This window comes from Xenopus laevis, chromosome 3L (assembly GCF_017654675.1).
Source record: "Xenopus laevis strain J_2021 chromosome 3L, Xenopus_laevis_v10.1, whole genome shotgun sequence".
NCBI classification, from domain to species: Eukaryota; Metazoa; Chordata; class Amphibia; order Anura; family Pipidae; genus Xenopus; species Xenopus laevis.
Genome location: NC_054375.1, coordinates 113,651,754 through 113,676,778, shown reverse-complemented (window position 1 = coordinate 113,676,778; position 25,025 = coordinate 113,651,754). Strand labels below are relative to the sequence as shown.

General features: G+C 40.3%; 1 protein-coding gene across 3 annotated transcripts in view; it reads right to left on the bottom strand.

Annotated features, from left to right (window-relative positions):
- Positions 1-4,439: 4,439 nt before the first annotated feature.
- Positions 4,440-25,025, bottom strand: part of furin.L (furin, paired basic amino acid cleaving enzyme L homeolog) — a 111,575-nt gene continuing 90,989 nt past the window's right edge. For 2 of the 3 annotated variants that reach the window (XR_005966350.1, XR_005966351.1), the window contains exons 9-17: positions 24,396-24,608; positions 23,052-23,152; positions 22,451-22,554; positions 21,285-21,402; positions 17,058-17,237; positions 16,353-16,477; positions 11,692-11,808; positions 6,683-8,355; positions 4,440-6,366 (exon numbers count right to left, since the gene is read on the bottom strand). Coding sequence is in view for 1 of the 3 variants with exons in the window: in XM_041586821.1 (XP_041442755.1) it covers positions 7,790-8,355; positions 11,692-11,808; positions 16,353-16,477; positions 17,058-17,237; positions 21,285-21,402; positions 22,451-22,554; positions 23,052-23,152; positions 24,396-24,608 (1,524 nt within the window). In the remaining 2 variants the exon portion in view is untranslated. Of the gene's footprint in view, positions 6,367-6,682; positions 8,356-11,691; positions 11,809-16,352; positions 16,478-17,057; positions 17,238-21,284; positions 21,403-22,450; positions 22,555-23,051; positions 23,153-24,395; positions 24,609-25,025 lie in introns of those variants that run through there. The other variant, XM_041586821.1, reaches the window with a different exon arrangement.

The following is a 25,025-nucleotide window of genomic DNA, read 5'->3' as shown; positions in this document are numbered from 1 at the left end:
ATAGTGAAACAGCTTATCAGTCAGTGTTCCCAAAGGACCCCCCTGGCATTCACAGGGGCTGAATCATCTATATTTACACTCCTGTTTAGGTTTCGTTCAAGAGGCTTGAAGGACAACTAAATCCCTGAGAAAAAGATAAATCTCTTTTACCCCAAAAGAGCTGGTGTATAATTCCCATCATACACCTGGCGTCCTGGCATATAGCTGCCAGGGCCGGATTTACATAGGGAGTGCCCCAGGCCTGCTGCCATTTGTCACCCCTGTCCCCTCCCCTTTATTTGTGCATGTCCACAAATTTTCTTCATTGAGTCCATAGCACTGGGGATTGGCCATATTGATGTTCCAGAACCAATATGGATGTGTTTGGGCAGCATGTCGCGCCCTAGGCCCGGGCCTTGGTGGCCTTTCCACAAATCCGGGCCCGATAGCTGAATTACCTCAAGTGGCATGACACAAGCTGAAATATGGCCTTTATATACATTATTGTTCTCTGTATTAATTGTTAGGTTTGCAGCAATTGTGCCCAAGCAGCACCCCTTCAACTGTTGCTGAATCGCCTCTCCTGGCAACCGCCCAGAGCATGAAGAAAGTTGTAGTTCAAGAGCAGCAGTGTGTTGCTGGGAAATAATGTTCTATAGCCGAGGCTGCAGGGTTGTCTTTTGGACCCCGATGTTGCACACAACAGTATATCTCTGCTTGGGATCCTTATCAGATTGATCTGCTCACCATTTGTTCCTGTAACCAGTACCAAGGCAGTTCTATTTTCTGAATCCCTGGGTAGGTCATATTGATTGAAATCCTGTATCTTCTTCAACATATTTATCATAGTACAACACTGCTGGCTAGGACTGCTGCACTCTGATAAATATTACCCCAAGGACTTTCCCAACATGTACTCCAACTTCCCGCTACTAATGTTGTACCAAGGGCAGGACACGAAGAAAACAACTTCCCCTGCCCCCCCAGTCTGCCATTAGAATCATACTAATATACTATTTAAAACCATAAAGATGCTGCTCCTCATCTGCTGTTGCACTGTGCAACCATTGGCATGCTGTGTTACGGGAAGAAAATATTATATATAAGTCAACAACAATGCATGAGAATAAGGGTCTCATAAACATGATCCCCTGACCAGGGACCCATGCCCAGACAGGCAGGTAATATGATCAACCAAATCTGGGCATGTATGGCCAACTAATCATGGCAGGGGTCTGGCTGAAGTCTTCACTAAGAGCAGTCCCTGCTGTAGACTATTGAATGCAAGCCATTGCTCCTGCCACCAGAGGGCAGTGCAGGTTTAGAACAAGCATTCAGTGTGTGTCCCTCACCTTACAGATAAATAGCAGTAAAGTCTGCACAGTGTTGGACTGCGGCATTCCAGAGCATCTCCAAGGGGACCCACTTATATTTATCCAACATACGTTTATATAGTACTTTAACACTACAGCCAAATCTTGTGGAGTGTCATCTGACACCGAAAACACACACATATGTCCTGTGACTGGAGAACAAATACACCATTTTTGAAAGAAAAATACAATTTGAGATGTCTGTGGTCTCTGCTTGGCTTGGAACTCATAGAGAGGGAAACAGAGACTTGGATGAATTTCAAGGGTCTGTACCTTAGAGCGAGGTTCTCCAGTGATGTAAACTGGTAATATTGCTTAAATTGGGGTATATACTGTACATACCAGGACAGAAACGTAGCATTTAACCTATCAAATTGGTGATACTCCCCATACACACACACGGACAGATTTTACAGGAACAAAATTGAGAACATGTTGTTTTGTAATGAGGAAGCGTTACATCAGCCAATTTCCTTTGTATTAAACAGGCTAGAACAGAACCCATAGCCTGGCCAAATTCAGGGCTCTATGGGATTTCTCAAGCCGATAAAGAGGTTCATCTTTCATAGACACCAATGCTGCACAGTACACACCACACGGATATCTGAGCTGCCACGTAAACTGAATCTAACAGACTTTGTAACATGACTTTTACATATTAATAGAATATTTATACTGCAGGTTGGTCCCTAAGCTTAGGCAACTGACAACAACCCAGAGCAAAGTAAAGCTGGCCATAGACGTGCAGATTATTAGGCTATATTGACGAATGAACATCCATTCCAATCTTCCGACTTGCAACTAACCTTTCAGATTAATATAAAGTTGCAAAGAGAACAAATCACACAATGCTCGGACCATGAATTGACAGGCAGCAATCTTATGACAGCTACATCCGACAAATAGTAGCAGTGTCGGACTGGCCCACCGGGATACCAGGAAAACTCCCGGTGGGCCCAGGTGCCAGTGGGCCTCTTGCTTCTAATCATTTGGCTTATTTCATGGTCATTCCATATTACTTTATGGGAACAAAGAGGCTTAATAAAGGAAGAATAGAGTATAGTATGTAGAGAAAAGAGACTAGGAGAATAAAGAGGTTGAGTGAGGAGAGGAGGAATAATAGTTTGGAAAGTGAGCCGTTATAAATCTTTTAACCTGTCCAATCGACTGAACGACCAATCGCCATGGTACAAAAAATGCAGGGACATTCCACACATGGGCTGTAAATTGCTCCGAACCTTTGTTTTGCAAGATAGTATCTTTGCATCTATGGCCAGCTTTAAGGGTCAGGGCGCATAGACAGATTCAGGGAGATTAGTTGTCCAGCGACAAATCTCCTCATCCTTGGGGTGACTAATCCCCCGCTAAAATGTAAATTCATTTTCCGAAGTCACCCGATTTACATTTTAGCCGGCAGAAAGGCAGGGGAGGCAGTTCGGGGGGGATTAGTTGCCCCGATGAAGAGGATTTCTGCAGTTGTGCACAATTCTTCCAAGGCACAGTGTATCACCACCAAACCATGCAGGTGCAAAGAGTGGATTCGGAAATAAATTCCTTTACAGAATGAAATCAGTTTATACGACAGCTTTCTTTTATAGGCTCAGTAACGGAGCCCTAATGTACAAAATTTCCAGCCTACTTCTTTTTCTTTAGTTCTCTTTCAAAAGGTCTTCCTATTTAGCACCAGTTTTGTACATTTGCTATAAATTTTTCCTACCTACTTGTTCACATCGGAGGGCTGATTTGTAGGGATGAGCGAAATATTACGCCCTGTTTCACGAGAAAAAAACACAGACTATAATAGATAGTATGATAGAACAAAAAAATGCTGCGCTTTAAAAAAAAACATTGCATCATTTTAAAAATTGTAGTGCAAAAAAATTGCCCATTGACTTCATTTAGAGGCTTCTTTGCCATTTTGGCGAAGCTAATCAGGTCACGTTTGCCCATCACTACAATTTGTTCATTAAATGCTTGTCCCTTTTGCCTAACAAAACGTCCCCATTTTCCTCAGGAAAGTCTCAGCACCAGAGGTCACTGTTGTATTAGTTTTAAGGGGAAGTCATTTGGTGGGTATGGGGGATCATTGTGGTCTTGTACACATGAATGAAACTGTAGAATTGAACAGTAAAATGATAACCAATACAAAACAAGCAGCACTCTGGATTTGGAAAGGTTTACTTTTGTGCTAAAAATCTGCTTGATGATGCTTTGGAAACTGTGTTAGGGCAAAGACAGTACAGTGTGGTCATCACCCCAACCACCTGCATTTGCCATCATTGTGATCCAGCAGATATGACCACCTTAAAAGTGCACACCTAACCATACAGGCCAGTGCTGTCCAATTTGTTACATGTAATAGGCTGCTGCTCTTATACAATATGCTGGAGGAAAACATATTATACTGAGGTCTTATAAGGGAATTGAGGAGCCTCAGAGTAGACTGGGGCCATAAAAATCCTTTGTATAGGCATATCTGGCCCATGGACCTCCACTTGGACAGCCCTGATCTGGGGTGTGTGCCAGGTCCCATACAGTTCTTCTGCTGGCTGTGGAGTTGTGTGATGGATTAGGCTAGGAGGATGAGAGAAATAAGAAATGGCTGCTGATACCTGTTAAGGGATGAATTGTATTTTAGCAGAAGCTTAACAGCTGGCAGAACAGACCTCGGCACTGTATAAGGTTGTGCTATAAAGTATAATGCAGTTATTAACAGAGGGACAATTAGGAGGAGAGAAGATGATGATAATGGGCTTGTGTGACAACAAGCTGTACCGTCTGATGAATAAACACAAATATGCGACTAGATATGGCTCCCTGGGCACAATAACTAAATGGCAATAGGTTTCACTGAATATTTAGAAGAAAGGAAAGCAAGTTGCATCCCCAACCTTGCCTCCCTTATCTACCACAGGTCTGCCATCTTTTAACCCCTTGCCGTCCATCATAACAGCCGCACGCCGCCCAACCAGCCTCCTTTGTATTGTGGCAAATAAAAGCGCAGACAGCGGGGGTGGAGTTGCATAGTTTTTTTTTCTCTTTTTTAATATCCTTAAATCTTTCTATTCAATTGTATATCCACATCCATTAAATAAAAAACGTTTATTATGTTTAAATTACAAGAAAATTTACTTTGCACAAAAATGATACAAAAATAGTTTTCATTGGATTTGTTTTGTTCCAATCACCATCAATTGTCCCTTTGCACATATACAGGATCCAGCGGAATCTCCATCGTATTACAGCTGCAGATCTTTAGCGACTCCGGTTTAGTCCACATCCATTGATCGGCCCCAATAGGAAAGGTATTTTTGTCCTTAAAATTACTTTACAAAAATATTAAAGGGCCTAAGATATGTCTCTGTGCAATGCAATAATAATGTGTGCGATATTCCCGCTGGGGGAGGCTCTTCCAAGGAATGCCTGGCACCCGCTCTCCATTATTGCTCATTTATACAAACGCTGTCTTCGGGATGCAGGCAAGCTGGGCAGATATCGGCACACAATCATTCGGGGGGAGAGAAGGCACACAATTCCGGTAACCAGGATTCCTTAAAACCAGTGCTTTTCTGGACGGGTATGAAAACCTAGATAGCAAATAACCAAGTGGGATGTGCCAATGTAGTGATAATTGTATGAGACACCCTATTAGACCTCAGCACCCACAAACAAAATGGAGATGGCGAGGCTCTGAGCCATTAAGAAGGAATTTGGAAGCGGAGTAGGTGCTTTATACTCTGACAAATTAACCCATTTAGATGCAGAATGCCAAGGGCCTTAATACAGTCTTGGACACAACCAAAGCCAAGTTGTATATCTTTACTGAAAAAAAACAAAACATTCTTCCAAAAAGCAGTCGTTATTTTCTTGTTGTTTCCTTAACCTGACAGAAAGTTAGTTTATGGTTAGGACAGGTTGTTGGCTGGTACGGGATCCCTTATCCAGAAAGCTCCAAACTGCAGGAAGGTTATCGCCCATAGATTCCATTTTAAGCAAAAGGTTTTCCATTTTTAAAAATGAATTCCTTTTCTCAGTACTTTGTACTTGATGGTAACTTAAGCTGCATTAAATCTTTATTGGTGAAGAAACTATTGGGTTTCTTTAATGTTTTTAGCAGACAATGTATGGTGATCCAAATTATGGAAAGATTCCTTATCTGGATCAAGTCCCAAGCATAGACTGGCTACCTGTACTGGGAGCTCTAACACCAAGTGGTAATGTTATCTAAGAATATGCCTTAACAAAGCCACAGTATGATAGTCTGTGCACTAGGTATTCTTAATATTTGCCTGTAAAATCATTAAATAATCCATGCCAAGCCAATATATCGGACAGATTTGTCTAAATCCAATAATGGTGAACATGTGATCCCACTGGCCCCAGCTCCAACCATGGCTTCTGAGACATCTGAAGGTTCACATCATATCTTCACAGTTTCTGCAGGTTCTTCATTTATTGCACAAAAGCACTAGAGGCAACTCACTTTCTACACAGTTTTGAAACAACATGAATCTGTGGGAGGCGCTGGCAATCCCTATTGCTCAAGCTATTTTGATGAAATTCTGACTAAAGAATCCTCACAAGAAATAACAATTAGGAAATTTATGGTAAATATTACACAATCATATTGGCTTACACAGGCCGAGCTGTGCTTGATGGGCTTGTAATATGTTTGACTTCCTTTGATTGTTCCATTCATTTGTGCAAACCTGACTTCCACCATCTGATAATAACTAGCAAGTCTTGCAACACTATACGGCACTGAATACTTGTGCACATTTTACTTCCAGCCCATTGCTATACAAACATAGCTTGTATTTATTAAGGTGGCCATAAACAAGGCAACCATCACAGTAGCCCAAGCAATAGGCCCAGGTGCAAATACAGATACTGCATGAGATAATAATGGTGCCTATATATATATATATCCATCTTTGTCCTGTTCCGTTCAGGCTTACCACCATATAAACTAGAACAGGAGGCGCCCGACAAGATAATTCTTGATTCACTAGGGCAGGGATCCCCAACCTTTTGAACCCATGAGCAACATTCAGAAGTAAAAGGAGTTGGGGAGCAACACTAGCATGAAAAAGGTTCCTGGGGCACCAAATACGTGCTTTGATTGGCCATTTAGTAACGCCTATGTGGATTTTCAACCTACATTGAGGTTCTGTTTGGCAGTACACCTGGTTTTTATGCAGCCAAAATGTGCATCCAAGCCTGGAATTCAAAAATAATCACCTGCTTTGAGGCCACTGGGAGCAACATCCAAGGAGTTGGAGAGCAACATGTTGCTCACGAGCTACTGGTTGGGGATCACTGCACTAGGGGATTATAATTCTGAATGCCCACCCCCTAAACTGACCTTACGTGCCCAGGTGGCTAGGTAATATGGTTGAAATTAGCCTACGTCTGCCTGTTTAGATCTAGTCACGTATGGTCAGTGTTATTCCCACAGAAGCTATAATTCTGTTTCTGCTAACTGCAATCTCACTATGTCATTTTCTATCCACTGTGGGGCGGCACATAGTAATCTCTGTGGCCAATACTATTGAGGCTGACAGACAGATTTTCATATGGACAGACAATGAGCTAATGCAATTAAATCATACCGCATGCACTTTCCCTGTCATATTAACACTTCCAGCTTTCCATTTAGCAGCTAACAGCTGACTTGTAGTCTTGCCCAGGAATAAAAAATAATGAATAATTAAAATAATTAACACCAACAGTAACACTGCTGTCACAATCCATGGATCTCTAGAAAATGCAGTCACTCCTGTACTGAAAGAACTGAACCTCCTCAATGAAAATCCAAGAACTCTCCAATAAGCTGGGTGGGTAGGGTGCATTCATCATACACCTGGATTCCCTTTAGGTCAGACTATCTCACCAATATACATGAAATGGCTTTGGTTACCTACATTATTATTCATGTCTGAAACTGATGTTCTGTAAAGAAATCTACTTTTAAAATTGTTTAGAGGGGCAACCGGTTCTTCCAGTTCATCAATGGTATCCGATGGTCCTTTAAATATGTGCTCTACATTAAATCATTTCGGATATGCACAATCAGATCTTAAACCTGTCACATGGCCATTAAAAAGGCATTCTGCCACTGAACGGGTTAATTGACAAAATGATAACTGACAGTGGGGCAAAATAATAAATTTAAAAAAATAATAATCATAAGACCACATGATGAAAAAGGGCCAGGCACCGTCAGGTTAAAAAATAGCGACAATACAATGATTTAAGAAGGAAGAAAAAGCAAAATGTTTTGGTATTGCCTATGGCAACAGGTTTAAGAACTTGCTGGAGCCAACATTTTGCCGTTTACCTTGTATCTACGTGGACACGTCCAGTGTTTAAAATATAGGTAAAAAGGGATCTGGCAAAACGTTTTGGTGAGTGGCGAAGGAAAGTGATCATAATCATCAAAGGGTGCTCTGTTGCTTTATGAAAGCTTTTCTCTCACTGTGTGCACCAGTCTCTTCTATTTCAGACTCTGAAAACCCCTCTTCTTGCCACACCCCTGAGGGGATGCCCTTGTAGGAGATAATGCCGCTGTCCAACATGTACAACTTCTTTCTACCAAGGACTCCCCCAGATCGCAGCTGAAGGAAGAGGAATATACTACCAAAGACCACGATTATGAATAAGCAGCTCAGGATGGCCACGATAAATGGCAGATTAGAGGTCCCGGAAATATAGTCATGACCAGAGTCTTTTAATGTGGGAGATTCTCTGCTCCTTTGAGTCTGGTGAGTGCAGCTATAGTCCACCAGGTTGTAGTGTGAGTGTGCAGGACATGTTAGGCAGTCGTTGATTGTGGTGCCTTTGCACGTGGCACAGGAAGGATGGCACGGCACGCACACATTAACCAGGAGAGGCTCTATGTTGTTGTCAAGGGTGTAGTGCATATTCTGGATACTGGACGTGAAGCCCGATGGGCAAGATTTTATGCAGCTCTTTTGATGAAGGAAGTAGCCTTCTTCACACACTACAGAGAACAGAAAACACAATTATCAAAACAGTGGCCAATAAAGAAGAAAAACAAGCGTGCACAGAAGAAACTAAAAGATGAAAGGAAATGTAGAAATTCAAAAAGTGCAAGTATTACAGGTATGGACCGGTCAGGGGTCTTTCCAGAATCTGGATCTCTATACTAAATTTAGTGGACGTAAACTACCCAATAGGATTGTTTTGCCACCAATAAAGATTGATTAGATCTTAGCAGGGATCAAATATAAGGCACTGTTTTAATTTTGACTTATTTGGTTTAAATGGACTCTATGGGATCTGGTTAACAGGTTTCTGGATAACCAATCCCAAACCTGTACTTGTGGCCATCTATCGATGATTAAAGAGGCTGCAATAAGAAAAAAAATGGAAGTGCTTGATGGCAGTGCTCTTCTAAGCAATTAAATTTGTTATTTTTAAGTGTTTTAAAGATATTAGCAGGTTTATAGGGACTTGTGATTCAGACAGTCTCTCTGAGGGGAATCTAAACATGCAGGTGAATTTCCAGCTGCCACTTCCTTCAGCCCAGCTCAGTTTTTTAAGTCCCAATATTTGGGCAATGGCAGATGCAGAGTGTTAACACTGAATTGCCTTATCTATAGGGTTGCCACCTTTTCTGGAAAAAAATACCGGCCTTCCTATATATTTATCTTTTTTCCCTATTAGTAACTTTGGGATCAGCCATCATTTTTACCTGCCAGACGGGTAAAATACCGGCCAAGTGGCAACCCTACTTATTTACGGGAGACACTGGAATCCTAGCCTTACTGGTGCACCCGATTTATTGCTCGAAAATGCAAATTTGCTGAATTTGTGTGATAAAGCATTGTGTGCCAGTAGGAATATATTGATTTTACAGTCACTGAATGGAAAGTACATTTGCACATATTGTTGCCTGTGGCTTTACACATGGACAAAAAAGCCCCTTATACTGGACATTGAACAAGTCAAAGAATTCTGCCTATTTCTGAAGTATTTACTGTGCTGCAATGGGAGAGAGACCTCTTATCTGCAAGCAGAGGACACAGCAGAGTTCCCTTTGAAACTAACATTAAAGTGAGAGCACTGTAACGCTTTTTTGTATGACACAAACAGGAATGTATATGCCAAAATAGAGCATTAATCTACACAAGGACATGTAGATCATGGACACTTTACCTGACCCGTTCTGCTTAAAGCAGTTTAATTAGTGGAAATTGAGCCCTCATTTACTTTGTAATTAGATTTGAGAATCTCATTAACACAAGGTGGATGGGGCCTCACCGGTGATATCAAAGCACTTCACTTGAAAATAATCTGTTATGGCGTTTCTCTAGAGAAAGCCGCTTTAATCTGCTGCTACATGGATACAAAATAGGAATGACTTTCAACCTGCTTGTTACTCTGGGGCAGCAAATCACACAATAAATTTTGCTCAGTGACAAATCGGTATCTCTTCTTGGGAGAATGCCCTATACAAGAATATTAACATGCACAGCATATTTTTCTCCTATCATCGAAATGGTAATATGCTGTTGTAGCAACCATGCCAAGAGGGTATATTAAACTCGGACTTGCAATTGTTTGTTGCCCTTTCAAGCAAAATGTTAGGAATAAAAGATTCTAAGCAGCACCTGGGCACAGAGAGAGAGATATGCAAATACCACCTTCATGCCTTTGGTCTGTCAGTTCTATAAAACTCTACTGCATATTTAACCGCATAAACGCAGGTGGCGCTGCAAATGGCAAATTCATTTTTAAAGAAGCGTATTACTTGGGGCTTATGTCGTTTTTTCTTATCTCAAAGAGTTCTCTACCCCTTCGGAGCTTATTATATGTTCTGCGAGCAGGGCCATCGTAAGCAGAATCTGCCTCCAAAAAGCAGTCGTGAAACATGCGGAGCATGCGAGATTGAATTATGCAAATAAGGCCTAGATTTTTCTTCCCTAGAAGGATCCATTTGCTGAACTGTGCCTTGGTGGCCCAGAGAGACAGAATAGCATTGAATGTCATATGCTGAAATAAAGTGGTGGAAATACTTGTTATACCTGTGAAGCAATATGTGATCACACTCATTAGACAAACGGCGTTGACAAGGCAGGAGAATTGAGTGTATGCTAATGCTTTAAAGGTCAAGTTGCCCTTAAACATCAAAGTCAGCCTATTTTACATTTACCCACTTACACTAAAATGCCCACATCATTCCTTTGCAGTGTTATGGATATTAAAGCTTTCTGGCAGACGTGTGTTGGGTACACACATGAATATTTTTGCTTAGTTTTCACAACAGGTGCTACAGCAGAGTTACCCCCATAATGGTAATTTAGCATTGGCACACGGGCATTTTCTTTTAGTAGCTTGAGTGGGTGGATCCAAATAGCCCAAAATTGTTCTCTATTATCTGCTATGGAATATGCCTGATATCTCTCACATGAGCAATTGCAGCTTGCAAGCAAACACTGCTGTATTTCCAAGCAATACTCGCCAGACAAGGATTTACATGAGCACTTCAGATGACTTGGTGCCACCCCAGTAGCTACTAAAATTACAGGCTCACAAAGAAACAGGGATAAGCCTATGTGTCTATTGCCTTAATAAAAAAGGAGCTGCTGCACATGGTTCTTTCTTGCTATTACAGACACACTAGAGCTGCCAGACTGGTATCGTTTGGAACTGTAAAAGCCAGATCCAACATACTAACGGAGGATATTAGTAAGAATGATGGTATTTTAATTAAAGGGGACAGGTCAACCTAAGAAATAATTCCAAATTCTTATCGATTGTATTGTTTAGCAAAATAAACTTTACTTATGCTATAAAAAAATATTTAAATCTTTGCTGCCACAAGCCTTTGAAATCGCAATCACAGCAGACAGCAGCCATTTTTAAATAAGTGCTCCATGTTCAACACAGGGAAATGAATCAACTTATAAATAAAATGAGTTAAATATATATATTTATGTTTTTATTAGTGAAAGATATCCTGATTTCTAAACAGTAGTAAGAAATTGCAGGCAAGTTGTAAACTAATTATAACACGCGTACTGGCTCTACCAGCCTTTAGACCATCCAACTGAATGGGTGGCAGCTGAAATATGTCCTATATACCATAAACGTTTTTGCTGCTGCAGCGTAACCTGCACAATGAAGCTTAATTTGAAGGTGATCGCCAAGGCAGTGAGCAAAATGCAAAAAAAGTCGCAATGCTCTTGTTGCAGAATTACCATGGCTACAAATACGACGATTCCTGCATTCAGGGGCTATGCACTTCTTTCCCCCTTGTCTCATATAATTAACCCATTACAGTCCACTAACAGATTTTTCCTTTAACACTTACCAATGCAAGACTGGCTGGAGGCCACATTTCTGTATCCATCCCCATCAAACTGCCTGGAGAGGCCCGGAGTTTCGGATGCAGTTCCATACAACACCAAGACAAACTGGGTAAGTGTTCCTAATGAAACAATGAAATTATAATATTGGACTTAATATTGCTCTTACTTTGAAGGTGTCTGCTGGAGATGAGATAACATACAACTCTATGGATTACAGTTTTGCCATATCATACATGTACACATACTCTCGCAGATGATCTTGGAAGCTTTAGAACTGCTTAGTGATGCACTTGCTACAAACAATATCTCAGTCTCTTTGAAAAACCATGATGTAACAAGCAGACCTCCTTGTATTTATAGTTTTAGGAGTAGACGAGAAAAGGCCAGGAACATTTTTGGTTACAGCAGAAAGCACTCCCTTCTCAGCGGCTTCTTCCCTTATGGCACACGCTATTATTATTAGTGGCTACAACTTGAGAATGTCCAGCAGTGGTGAGCAATAGTCTCTTAATGAAAATGAAATGTGCCATAGGGCTGCTATGTCCCAATCGGCAGAATGAGAAGGGTCTTTTGATTGCCTGTGTTCTACCTGATAGGACTGAAAGCAATAAACCTAAAAATACTTTTTCCACACAGATAAGGGAAACACACAAATGTATTCAGAACAACGTACTGAGAGCGCAGCAAGCAGGGCTTTTTGCCTCCATGTATCTCTATTCATTATTGTTATGTTAATATGCATTTATGCAGCTCTGCGGATTATAAAATGAAGGTTAATAATAGCGATACAATGCAGAGAAATGGTATGGTGTTGGTTGCGTTTGTGTTGTACTAAATCATTTTTAAAGGACAAGCTTTGAAGGATTATGTCTTCCATTTCTCAGATCTCAAGCAAAGCGAATAAATTGAACATTGAAATGACAGCCAAGATTAATATCTGGGGTTTCTACAATATGCTCTTTCCCATAGCAGGCACTGAGCACAGAGTCTGCTGTCCATTTAGAAAGAATTTTAAAAAGGGCAGTTTTAGGTTCTCCAGGTATCTTGGTGGGTTTTAAGCTTATGGCACAAGTATATTTCTCACATGCCTGTATTCCTATGCCCTGAAGATAGGGCACCCATGATGTTCGAACTTACTCACTATCCCCCAGCAAGGTTCTATATTGTCTAGAGCGAGGGTCACCAAACTTTTTATAGCTGTAAGCAACATTTAGATGTAAAAAGACTCGGTGAGCAACATGAGCATGGAAATTATTCCTGGGTTGTGCAAAACAAGTGCTGTGATTGGCCATTTGGTAGCCCCTATGTGGACTGGTAGCCTACAGGAGGTTCTGTTTGTCAGTACAGCTGGTTTTTATACAACCAAAACTTGCCTCCAAGTCAGGAATTCAAAAATAACTTTGAGGCCTCTGGGAGCAACATCCAAGGGGTTGGTGATTAACATGTTGTTCACAAACCAATGGTTGGGAATCAGTGGCCTAGGGTGTTGCACATGTGGACTACACCACTCTGGTCCAGGTTACCAGTGGACATGGGTTCAGTGATAAGAGGATACTCATTGGCTATGTAGAATCAACTGGTAAATCTAAAAGGTTACCAACTCCTCGGTCAGCTGGTTGCTGAATGTGATTTCAACAGCTAAAATGCTGCCCCACTAACCTTAAACAAGTGCCCAAACAACCATATAGGAAAGGCTTCTGGAGGCAGCTACCTGTAATCACTAGAAAATTCTATGTAGGACGGGAGCCTAACATATTTGTGCCACTTTTTGTGGTTTTGAGCCAAGCCAAGACCCCTGCTAGGAGCCGAGGAAGGACTTTGTTTAGTTTATGTCTTTATAAACTAACAGCATTTTAGAAACTATCCAGTCAGTGATTTGTCTACACACTGGGCAGCTGCATCTGAACTATACCGAGAGTCAACAGACCTGCTACTCCACCTGATATCTGCCTGTTAGGTTGACAGCAGCTATTAGCTTCACTATACATGTGTCAATGATAAATAACCTTTGTGTGATCAGCATGATCACATAACAACAGGTTTTAAACCAGCAGAACTACTGTTCACAGCATGCTCAGCAAAGCTAAAAATATGATAAAGAGCTGTTCTTTGATCAACCCACCAGCCTATATTCCAAATGCTACCTCTATGGATTCTCAATAATGTAAGTTTATGTGCAAAGCAAAGGCTTTCTAATGTTCCAGTCTTCCGGAGTTTATCTGGAATCCACAAGGGACAGAAGCATTAATCTCGGGTTTCTTGTATCATGGAAAAATATCAGCAATATGTAGAAAAAAAAAAATCTCTTCTGAATATAGGAACAGATCTGAGCTCAATGAAGAAATACAAACACTGAGATGCTTCCACACTATTTACATAATCGTCACAAATATTACACCCCTAGTATGGTGAGAACTGGCTACTTCCTACATGAAAATGAATTTTGTGTGTAATGAAAGAAACAGTGTGTTCAACACCAGCTTTAAATTAGTCTTGTTTGGTTCCAATTCATTATAATCTGAATTTTTTCTGAAACAGAATGAAAAGGCAAACATGTAGTCTAAATAAAGTACTTCCTACTGCAATATTTTTAGATGGATCAAGAATAAATGTCTTACATAACTCTGCTCTAAACCCTCTGTGTTTGTAGAGCTTTCTCCTTTGCCTGCTTTGGAACAAAACTAGAGTATAGGCAATACTTTTATTGGCTCAGACCCCCTGAGAAATAAACTTTTATTGGTTATGAAGAGAAACACTGCAAGCTTGAGTTTCTCACAACACCGTTTTGCCACTAAAATTATTTTGTATTCTTTCATCATTATCCATAGATAAAAATGCAACTGCGATATTTACCATTCGCATGTGTTCCATCTACGGTCACGGGAAAACATGTTTTTTCAAAACACATCAGTTAATAGTGCTGCTCCAGCAGAGTTCTGTTCGGAGATCCATTTTTTAAAAAAAGCAAACAGATCTTTTTAAATTTAATTTTAAAATTTGTCATGAGGCTAGACATGATGTCCATTCCCAGGTGCCCCAACCATGTGACTTGTGCTCAGTCACACTTTACTGCTACACCGCAAGTTGGAGTGATATCACCCCCTCTCTTCCCTCCCTAGCATCCCATCAGCAGCCTATCAACAAAACACCAAAACCTCTGCCTGAACGGATAGTGCCTCCATGGTCAAATAGCACTGCTGCTACTGTCCTAAATTTTAGCAAGTGGGTGAACAGGCAAAACTGCCTATACTGCCCCCAATAATTTAGGGTGGCTTCAGGCATTTCTTTGCCTGCTAAAATATCCTATGGAAAACTGTCCCATGTACTATTAGCCTCAATAGACTTGTACAGTAAAGGAGATATATAGATATATACACAATATTTAAATCTAAATAATGTTACACTCTATAAACAATAACTCAAGAGAGAAGTAGCGGCACTCAAAATACATTAAATACAATGAGAAGCAGTGGGAGCTTTAGCTCCATGAACAATAAATACAGTGAGAGGCAGTGGGAACTTTAGGACCAAATACATTACATACAATGAGAGTCAATGATTTATGACACCCAGAACCTTCTAAATTACAGATTTCCTGAAGGTTGAAGAAGATTTGAGCCTTGTAGAGATCAAAATGAATTCAGAAATTGTTTGCATTTCTAAAAAAGTGTTCCCTACCTAGCCCCATTCAATAGTAGACATGAGACTAACCTTCAAGCAGGTAAACCCTGCTTTTTCAGGGCTAGGGAGCACAACTTGGGTTGTTTGTACTGAAGTACAATGAGAGGAGGTGAAACAATAGCTGTCTCAATGGAGTTCCATCCTGAAGTACTGGCTCCTTCTCAAAGCTCAGAATTAGACACAATGCACTGAGATAGCTGTCTCCACACCAATATTACAGATAAAAAATACATTTGTTGGTTCAAGAATACAATTTTAAATGGTATAGTCAATTATTTGCAATGTAAAGAGTATAATTTGGAAATAAAATGTAAACCATAAAAATCACGTTTTTCTCTTTTTCAAAACAGCAGTTAAAGTCATTTATTGTAATGAAATAATTTAAATCCCACCTTATGTCCAGGTTTTATTATAATGCAAACCAATATGCAGCAACTGGTCTACTCTACAAATCTAACCTTATTCTTATCTGTATTCAGGCAGGAAGGACCTGGGAAAAGTAGTATTTGGGAGTACAGGTAAATGCTTATTAGCCTACCTTCTTTTCAGGTACGGAAACCCTACAACTTTGCATCAACCATTTAAAAAAAAAAAAATAAAAAAAAAAAGAGAGAAAGTTGCCATTTAAGACCAAGAGCAACTCAGATATTGGTAAGATGATACTATGTGCAAAGCTGCAACTAAATTGGAACGTGTCCTTTTTTCTGGATGTTGGGCGTGTGATGCAATTTATATTAGGGAAGATGTATATTGTTTTCATATTTTCATGAAGAAGGCAGCACAAGGAAGAACAGCTTAGATGTAGCTGGAAAAAAACATGTGAATGAATGCACGGAATGCAGGAATTCACATTGTTCATCTGGATATTACACATTACAGTTGAGCAAGCGGCATATTTTAATGAATCACTTACATATTACATTGGAAGCCATACAAAGACCGAGGAATGTTTGCTTGGTCAGTGTACAGAAACTACACTTACCGTAATTATTGTTTTTGCTGACATTTTCAATTTCCAAAACCCACTCTCCTGCAGGATCCTCATCCCATGAATGTGTTGTCATGAAGGACCAATCATTGAAGCCATCTGCTGAGTAATCATGGAGTCTATGGCAAGTTGCAGATTCAAAATAAAAATATTTTGTTAGTAAAACAGACATTTCTGAAAGGTGTCTCCCTTCAAAGTAAATCCTTTTTAAGGTGCACCCCATGCCTCAATTCCTGGGGTCGATTTCTGACACTAAGATAACACAACAGTCAGGATACCCTTAGGGTTCTCCATACTCCATGGCCCCAAAAACCGCTGGGTAGGCTGCATGTATGGTTATGCTCATGTATACCATGTATACCAGCAAGTGCCACTATTTAATTCACGTGTTTTATTTATTGGTGGAAAATGCCTGTAGCAGGCGGTTAAATTTAACTTGTGGCCTTCAGCTACAGTGGAGAATTATTCCCAGTAAGGCAAAGGATGTTGGGAGCTGCAGTTTACTAATGCTGGATGGCTTATTTGAATATAAATGGTATTTCTAGCTCTTCATCCATCAACCAAAGAAGAAGAAATCCTGCTGTAAGAGGATTAACTGGCACAGCACAAGTAATAAGCTGCCTCCTTGGTTGATCAGTCACATGGAAGCTGTCCCCTAGGAGGAGATTAAAGAGTGAGGAGATGGTTTAATGTGCTTACCTGGGTGCCAACAAGCAAGAGCGGGTGCCCATTGGGCTGGTTAAATAGATGGCCAGGTCTCCTCTGCAATTGTAGGACAAGCTGAGCCTTGCCTGAACATGTTCCAAGGTGCTGATGTAATTGGACATCCCTGCACAGGGCTCTACCTTGCGCCTGACTTCCAAACGTTTCCCAATGTCCCTGAGATACAGACACCAAAATTAGAAGAAGCATTTGTAAACAGCAAATTACACCCATCAATGAATTCATTCATTATTCAGGTAATGTTTGGCCCCACAAGCCAGAAAGGCATTCCTTTGTGAGCCACTACTCCCAAAATAGTCAGAAAGGTTAGGATATTGGGAATTTAAAGCTGCCAATAAGACACCCAAACAGGCCTGGGATGTCAGGAACACAGAGGCCCAAACAACCCAATAAATAATAACGTTCTATGGGAACTTCTGCCATTTGCCAGAACCCACAGATTGCCAGTCCGGGTCTGCGCCCAACAAATTAACAGATCTGCCCTAAAGAAGCCCAAAAATAATCATTTGCATAAACAGTTTTATTCGTAGGCAGTCATCTACCCTAGTAAATGTCAGATTTACAAAATAAAAAGAGGGTAAGAGGTAAACAAGTGCCCATGCCCAGAATCCAGCTTTTCCTCCCAAAGCAAGAGCAAATATTCTCATCGAAATAAACAGCCAATGGGAAATTGTAGAACATTTTCTACACACTTCAATACTTATTAAGGCATTCTACACTTTAACATAGTTATGCTAGAAAAGTTACTTTGGCAAAAAAACAAAAGTTTCTTTGATAATAAGAGATGGAAGGAACATTATAAACTTGAATGGAGCGGTTGTTTTTAAAGAAGTTATACAGAGAATTGGGACAGCATGTGCCCACCACCAAAAATACACACCCACACATATATAATGAATGCCTTTTTGCTCCTGTCAAGGCAAGAGCAAGACACCGTGTACATCTTTAGCGGCAGATGGGATATTAAAAGAGGATATTGAGACCAGTTTGCTTACAGAAACCACAAGCAGAGGAGAAAGCAGCATCTGTTTCTCTTGCACTGTTCCATTCACACACATCAGGACAGAAGCCTTATTGTCAGCCTGGCTTTGGCCCAATGAGGTGTGAATGGGAAATGTGTCTTCTATGTTCCCCATTAACCAAATTCAGGTGCTAAAGCAGGGTTTTTCTTAAATGAACATTTGTGCTTGGGAGAAAGAAGCTGTTTACGAATGCTCTGCATGAAGCAGAGAGATATGGCAAACAGAGTAAAAAAATCATGACTTGTGAAGGCACCAAGAGCAATACAAGGCTCTCCTGTGATTTGGTGAGTCAGTGACCCCCTTCCCTGCAGCCGGACCCTTCAGGCACAAATCATGTGCTCACCATCTGATTGACAGTCAGCTCATGAACTAACAGGGTTTCTGCTTGTAAATTAATCAGCAGCACAGTCGAAAGAGCTAAATACTGGAGATCAAGCTTTACCCACGGGAAAATTTAGAATGAAAAACACTGTTCAGAGTGTCTCTCTTTGCAGAAAAACTGTTGTTGCCTCATTTCTTATTAAAACAAACCGCGGCTGAGAAAGAAAATGGGGCCCAACTTAATGCTAGAAAGGCTGCAGCCCAAAACAAACCTGAGCTTCTCTAAGGCTAAGGCCACACTAGGCGACAGCGCCGCGATTTGACTCGCCGCTGGGGAAACTTTTGCGCTGGCGTCTATGGGGAATCGCGAAAAATCGCCAGCGTAAAAACACACGCGGCGATCTTTTCTCTACTGTCGCTCGAAATTGCCTCGCTAGGCGATTTCGAGCGACAATAGAAAAAAGATCGCCGCGTGTGTTTTTACGCTGGCGATTTTTTGCGATTCCCCATAGACGCCAGCGCAAAAGTTTCCCCAGCGATTGCGGCTTAAAAGTCGCGGCGAAAAGTCGCCGCGAGTCAAATCGCGGCGCTATCGCCTAGTGTGGCCTTAGCCTAACTGTTGCTGAATTTTAACTACAACTCACAAACCACTTGTAAGATCTGCTTCTGAATATGTGTGGATAAATAGGAGTAAGATGCTGCATACTGCTGTAATGCTAATGAAGCCAAGGCATCTTGGGAATCAAACCAAGGGTACCTTATTTGCCTATAGCCTAGCAAGCAATATGCTGCTATGCATAATAGTAAGCTGCTCCTCATCTACTATTCTCTGCCAACAGTACAATGCAGTGGGGCACATCAGGGACCAAACCTTTTCCAACAACTCCCACCCAAAAAAAACCCCCCTATTGTCATTCAATAACCCCCACCCAAAAAAACCCCCACTATTGTCATTCAATAACCCCCACCCAAAAAAACCCCACTATTGTCATTCAATAGCCACTAAGTATTTGAAAGAATATTCAATTTGTAATTGCATACAGGGCATATTTATAACGCCTATGATAAACAATTTCCATCACTGGTTTTTAACACTTTTGTTCACTATATTAGAGACATGGAGGGTGCCGCAACATGTAAGAATCTGTGCAAAAAACAATATAAACAATACAATAAGTTATTACGTTTGGGTAGAAATTGGCATGGTTTTACAATTAAAGTAGAAATTTCCTTATTGTACACAGTTTTACTAACTAAGCTTGCTTTCCATGGGAGTTTGGCACTCATAGCTTTGGGTTTCTATTGCTCTTAATGGGCTTCCCCAAGCCAAGGGGGGCTGAAAAACCAGCTATCAACATTCCAGCATGACTCTGGAATACACAATCGTCTAAACTGGGGCACTGGAGATTTTACATAAGAAATTTACAAGCAAAACTCTGCTTTTTCTGGTACATGTTTATAAATAAGTTCTTGGGGAACTGTTTATACATGTCAGAAAATAGAATCACAAAAAAAAAAAAAAGGGTATTTTTAAGGCTCGGTAGCAAAGCTGAAGAACACGGCTATTGCCTTTGAGCTATGCTTAAGATGCTAATCCAGGAGACTGCTATTTGTTTATAAAATCAAGGCCCTGGTTTAAGCAGAGTACAAAACCAAAGCAAAGCATGGACACTGAATGCAGCTCAGCACAGTCACCTCTGACCACTGCTTCCAGCTCACTGGCTCTTTCAAACATTCCAGTAATAACAATATAGAGTACAGCCCAGCATGAGAAAAGTGACTCACGCTGCATCACAAGGAGATTCTTCTGATCCCAGAAACAGAGGTCACTTCTCAAGAACAAGGATACTCACAGTGTGGCCCTAAGGGCTTCAACTCCTACATCTTTACACTGAAAATCACCACGTTGTAGACAGGATTCCAGTCAATCCCACTTAAGCCATATTATTATATTCAGCCATGGTGATATATATATATATGTATATATATATATATATATATATATATATATATATAGATATAGATATATATATATAGAAGTATATGCATTAAAAATCAGGCACAAGGTACAACTCTCGAGGGCACAAAAATACAAAGCTTCCTATTATCTTTCATCATTTGCACCTTAAAAATTCTGAAAGACACACAAGGTAGGGGGCTCTCCAAGGGATGATTATGTGCCATCGCAAAGAGTTGCACCTAAAAAGCTGCAAAAAGCAGAAGTACAAAAACATGGTGTTCTGCACCTTTCCCCACCACGCTAAAGAAATAAACCTCCTTAGCAGATACAATATGAGCTCAGGAGCAGCTTTCATTTCAGCAGAGGATGTGATGAAGTTTTCAAAGCAAATTCTCCAACCTTCCAGCAGTTGAACTTTAACTCACAGAAAGCTGGGGTCTACAGGTAAACAAAATATGAAGGGCCACAGGCTGATCTTCCCATAGTAAATGGTAGAAAGAATTACCTACCTACAGAGGTAGGTAATTCTTTACACTGTACAACTGAAAAATGCAAAGGGTATAAAATGAAATGTCAACAAGTATAGGACTCTCGCTTGGTTGAAAGTAGCTGCAGGATCAAAGACAGGTTATCTCTATGTAGAGACCACGGGGAGAGCCATGAATGAAATGCTTTTGTGTAAAGCACAGGTGGTATTATCCCAATGTGACAAATCCTCCCTTGGAACATTTCCCTGTAATTCTGAAAACCTGTGCAACCAGAGACTCTTGAGGGCTTGCACCTGCCCCCAGACTATAGTTTTACAGTAATAACCCACAGCATTTCCATTAGCATCTGTAAAACCGAAGGATAATTACACTTTTCTTTTAGATGTTAGGGGAGATATTGTATGATTCTCACTTGGGCTCGCTGAGAATGTCAATGACATATTTTCTTTGTGGTCCAACGGTGACCCAGTTCTTGGCCATCGCCACCATGGCTCCAGCATCCAGCAGACCATATCCGTATGAATGACTCACTGCAAGCACAGAATAGAGTGCATTTGGGTAAGGATCAGTACTGATCAAGGGTGATCTCCAATAACATAAGATATGGACTGCTTTAATGACTGTGTAAATAACTGCAATTTATCTTGCAATAAGACAAGCAAACAAAACATGTATGGTTATTTATGTGCATTTTCCCTGACAAATTAAAAGCAAACATACAATTGATGGATAATCACTTTACATTTTACAACTACAATTGATTGATAATCACATTACAACAATTATGACAATAAGTTTGAGCAGGTCCAAATAAACCCAAACGGAAAAATAACCCCCGTACTGACCAACAGGTTGTTTTTCTTTTAAATGGAGATTCCTTAGGAGAAACCAAAGGAATTTGATAATAAATGATAAAGTGTGAGTCACTCGGTGCTAACGTTTAGTAAAGGTTTAGTAGGGTCAGTGCACTATACACAGCCTTGCCACTACACCTTCTATATTATATGCTTTCTTGTCTTTTCACCCAATAAACAATGCAAGTTCTGCAGTTGTTGATGTTGCACTATATTGCAGTAAAGGATAAAATAGCTCAATGTGAGTTGTGCAAGATGAACAGCGCAAAGGATTCCAGGAGATAATCTAAAGAGGCTTCATAAACTACTACTTTTGCAAGAATCCCTGAGTCCCGTTCTGCTCACTTTAAATTAAAATTGTAATAGGAAGACTGTATAAATGGATTTATGGCCTTCACACATATCTGCTGATGCAGGAGGAGTCTTCTCCAGAAAAACAGCTAAGCACACAATGACATGAGTAGAAGCTCTGTGTATTCAGACTCTCTGCAAAGGGACTGCAAGTCAGATATAATCATGGTTACCACACTCAGACTGCTGCTTAAGCAGAGGCACATAGGTGGATATTAATGTATAAAGAATATAGAAAAAGGGAATTTGGAAAATAGGCTTGCATTTTAAAAATAGAATAGGGCTGGGACACATGTATACTCTTGAGAAAAGTATATATATAATGGGCCCTTTAACTTCAAATAGTTTGTACAGTTGCATTGATAAAAGTTACCTTTGCGCCCAACACCATTGGTAATCCAGTCATTAGCATTCAGGCTAGCTGGGTTTGATGTCTGTACAACCAGATGCTGCATGTCTCTCCAAGTAAGATTTTTACTACAAATTGAGAAAGCAAAAGAAAAAAAAGACAGAGGTTGACATAGATCCTAAAAAGGTGGTTTACCAAATGCATGCATATATAGAAAGGACATATGCAATAAATTAGTGGGGCAGATTTGTGTAGCAGGTGTATGAAGATGTACAGCTGAAAACAAGTGGGCAGCATATCCAAAAAACAGCCAATGTTTGCATCTGTATATGGAAAAGATTGGAGCCAAGTGCAGTGCACAGATTTAAATCATTTTAATTATTGGAGTTATGAAACAATCTCCATGTATTTTAGAATGTGCATGTTATTAATTGAATCTACAATGCTCTTGATTTCCAGGATTTGTTGAAATGTGAAGTTGTGACAAGAACACAAACTGCAACTTGTCCCTACTGAATTTAATAAGAAATCAGCTTGTCAAGAGCAATGCCAGTTAAAGCCCTTCTCCCTGTTGCTACTATTGAATGAAGGGCTCACACAAAACATTATTGCATGTAATTTATACTTTGCTTCCAGAGCGAGAGCGATGATTCCTGCAGCCAGCGGTGCTGATGCCGACGTCCCAGTGTGAGAGTCTGTGCACTTCTGTCTCAGATCTGTCGTAACCTGGTAAAAACATACACTGCTGAGACATCTAAAATCTTGTGCCCATATAAACTCCCAGAATACAAATACTTGGGTCTAGGTCAGGGGTTTACCAACACTGTTTGTGTTGGTAAACAAGAAAAACAAACAAGAAAAAGAAGTGTACCTTGACGAGAGGAAGAGAAAACAGGATAAGGAGTCCCGTCTGCACTGAAAATGGGCCTAACTAATCAATTTAAGGCTGATACATAATTCATATAGATTTGAAGCTTAACAATTAGAGACAAGCAAATAAACTTCAAATGCATGAAAAGCCTTCTCAGCATATCCTAAATCATGTTACACAATTAATAGACTGGAAACAACTCATTAAGCGCAGAAATAATTCTCATTAATTATGTATAAGGCTCTAGGATCATTTGAGCAGAGCTGTAAAATGGGGATGAAGGAACAATTGGTAAACAATTACCCGAACACTAGCTGGGTTTTTACTGCATTATGTCTACAATGGTGGAGTGAGTTAAGGGCCTATAACAACAAATGTGGCCCTTGGGAGAAACAGTATAGAGAATATTAGGACATTTCCCCGGGCATCTTAAGTAATAATTATTATGTATTTATTAATATTCAAACACCTAATAAACAGAACTAACATTTAGCAGTCAAATTCACGATTAACTATTTAATAGGGATGCACCGTATCCACTATTTTAGGAATCGCCCGAATCCTCTGTTTAAGTTTTGGCTGAATACAGAACCAAATCTGAACCCGAATTTTCATATGTAACTTAGGAAACTAGGGAGAAATAGAACCACACATGGAATGCGTGGCTAAAAAATTTTGACTTCCTTGTTTGTGTGCCGAAAAGTCATGTGATTTTTTTGGATTCTGTTCGGCCAGTCACTTGGACTGGGCCAAATCCTGCTGAAAAAAGCCAAATCTTAGCCAAATCCCAAACCGAATCCTGGCAACCTGGATCCCTACTATTCAGTAAATAGTCATTCAAGAAAACCGATTCCAGCAAACACTGAGGCTTACTTCTCAAAGAGCGAAAGTAGACCTTGCTGGATTTTTAAAAGAATATTTATTATAGAGTGAACACTCACTGACAACCATTGATAAACACACCCTCAAAAATCCCAATAAATGATTAGAGTGTGTCAGGATTCCACTTTGGTGGACTGTGCAAGCTTTTGTTACACTTTTGATAAATATGCCCCATAGTGAGATGCTAGTCTTATCTGAGCTGTGTGGCTGACTTACAATTTGCTTCTCGTTCTGGTTGCCACTGCTGTAAGTTGTGGCAAGAGTGGAAGAACATGCCTCACTGTACCAAGGAACATTTCCCGTCTGGGTGGTGCTGCTAATAGAAAGGGTGTAGATACTGTTGGTGTAGCCATCACAGTTACAGCTGTCATGTTGTCTGCCACCATTGCCGGAAGCCCAAACATATATGGAGCCCAGGCCTCCACGACCCTGCAACAAAAATTAGATACAGCTTACATATATTTAGATTCATGATGCAAAGAAGATGCTTCAAAAATCCCTAACAATTAGATGGTTTATCCAGATGTACTGGAAGACACACTTAAAGGGGCCATGTCACCCTAAAAAATAATTCCAAATCCTTTTTTTATTATAGTATTCAAGCAAAATAAACTTCACGCACACTAGATAAATTATTCAAGTCTGGTTTCTTTTAGTCTTGGAATTCACAATCACATCAAGCAGGTAGGTGCTATTTTGTGGATACTGTTATTAAGGCAAGTTTTGCATCATGCCAAAATCTTGTTTTTGTGAAAGAATGGGGCACATGATGCCCATGCATTGGCTACACAATTGATGGTGAGGAGAAATTTGAGGAGTGCAGTGACATCTAGGAAGTGCAGAATG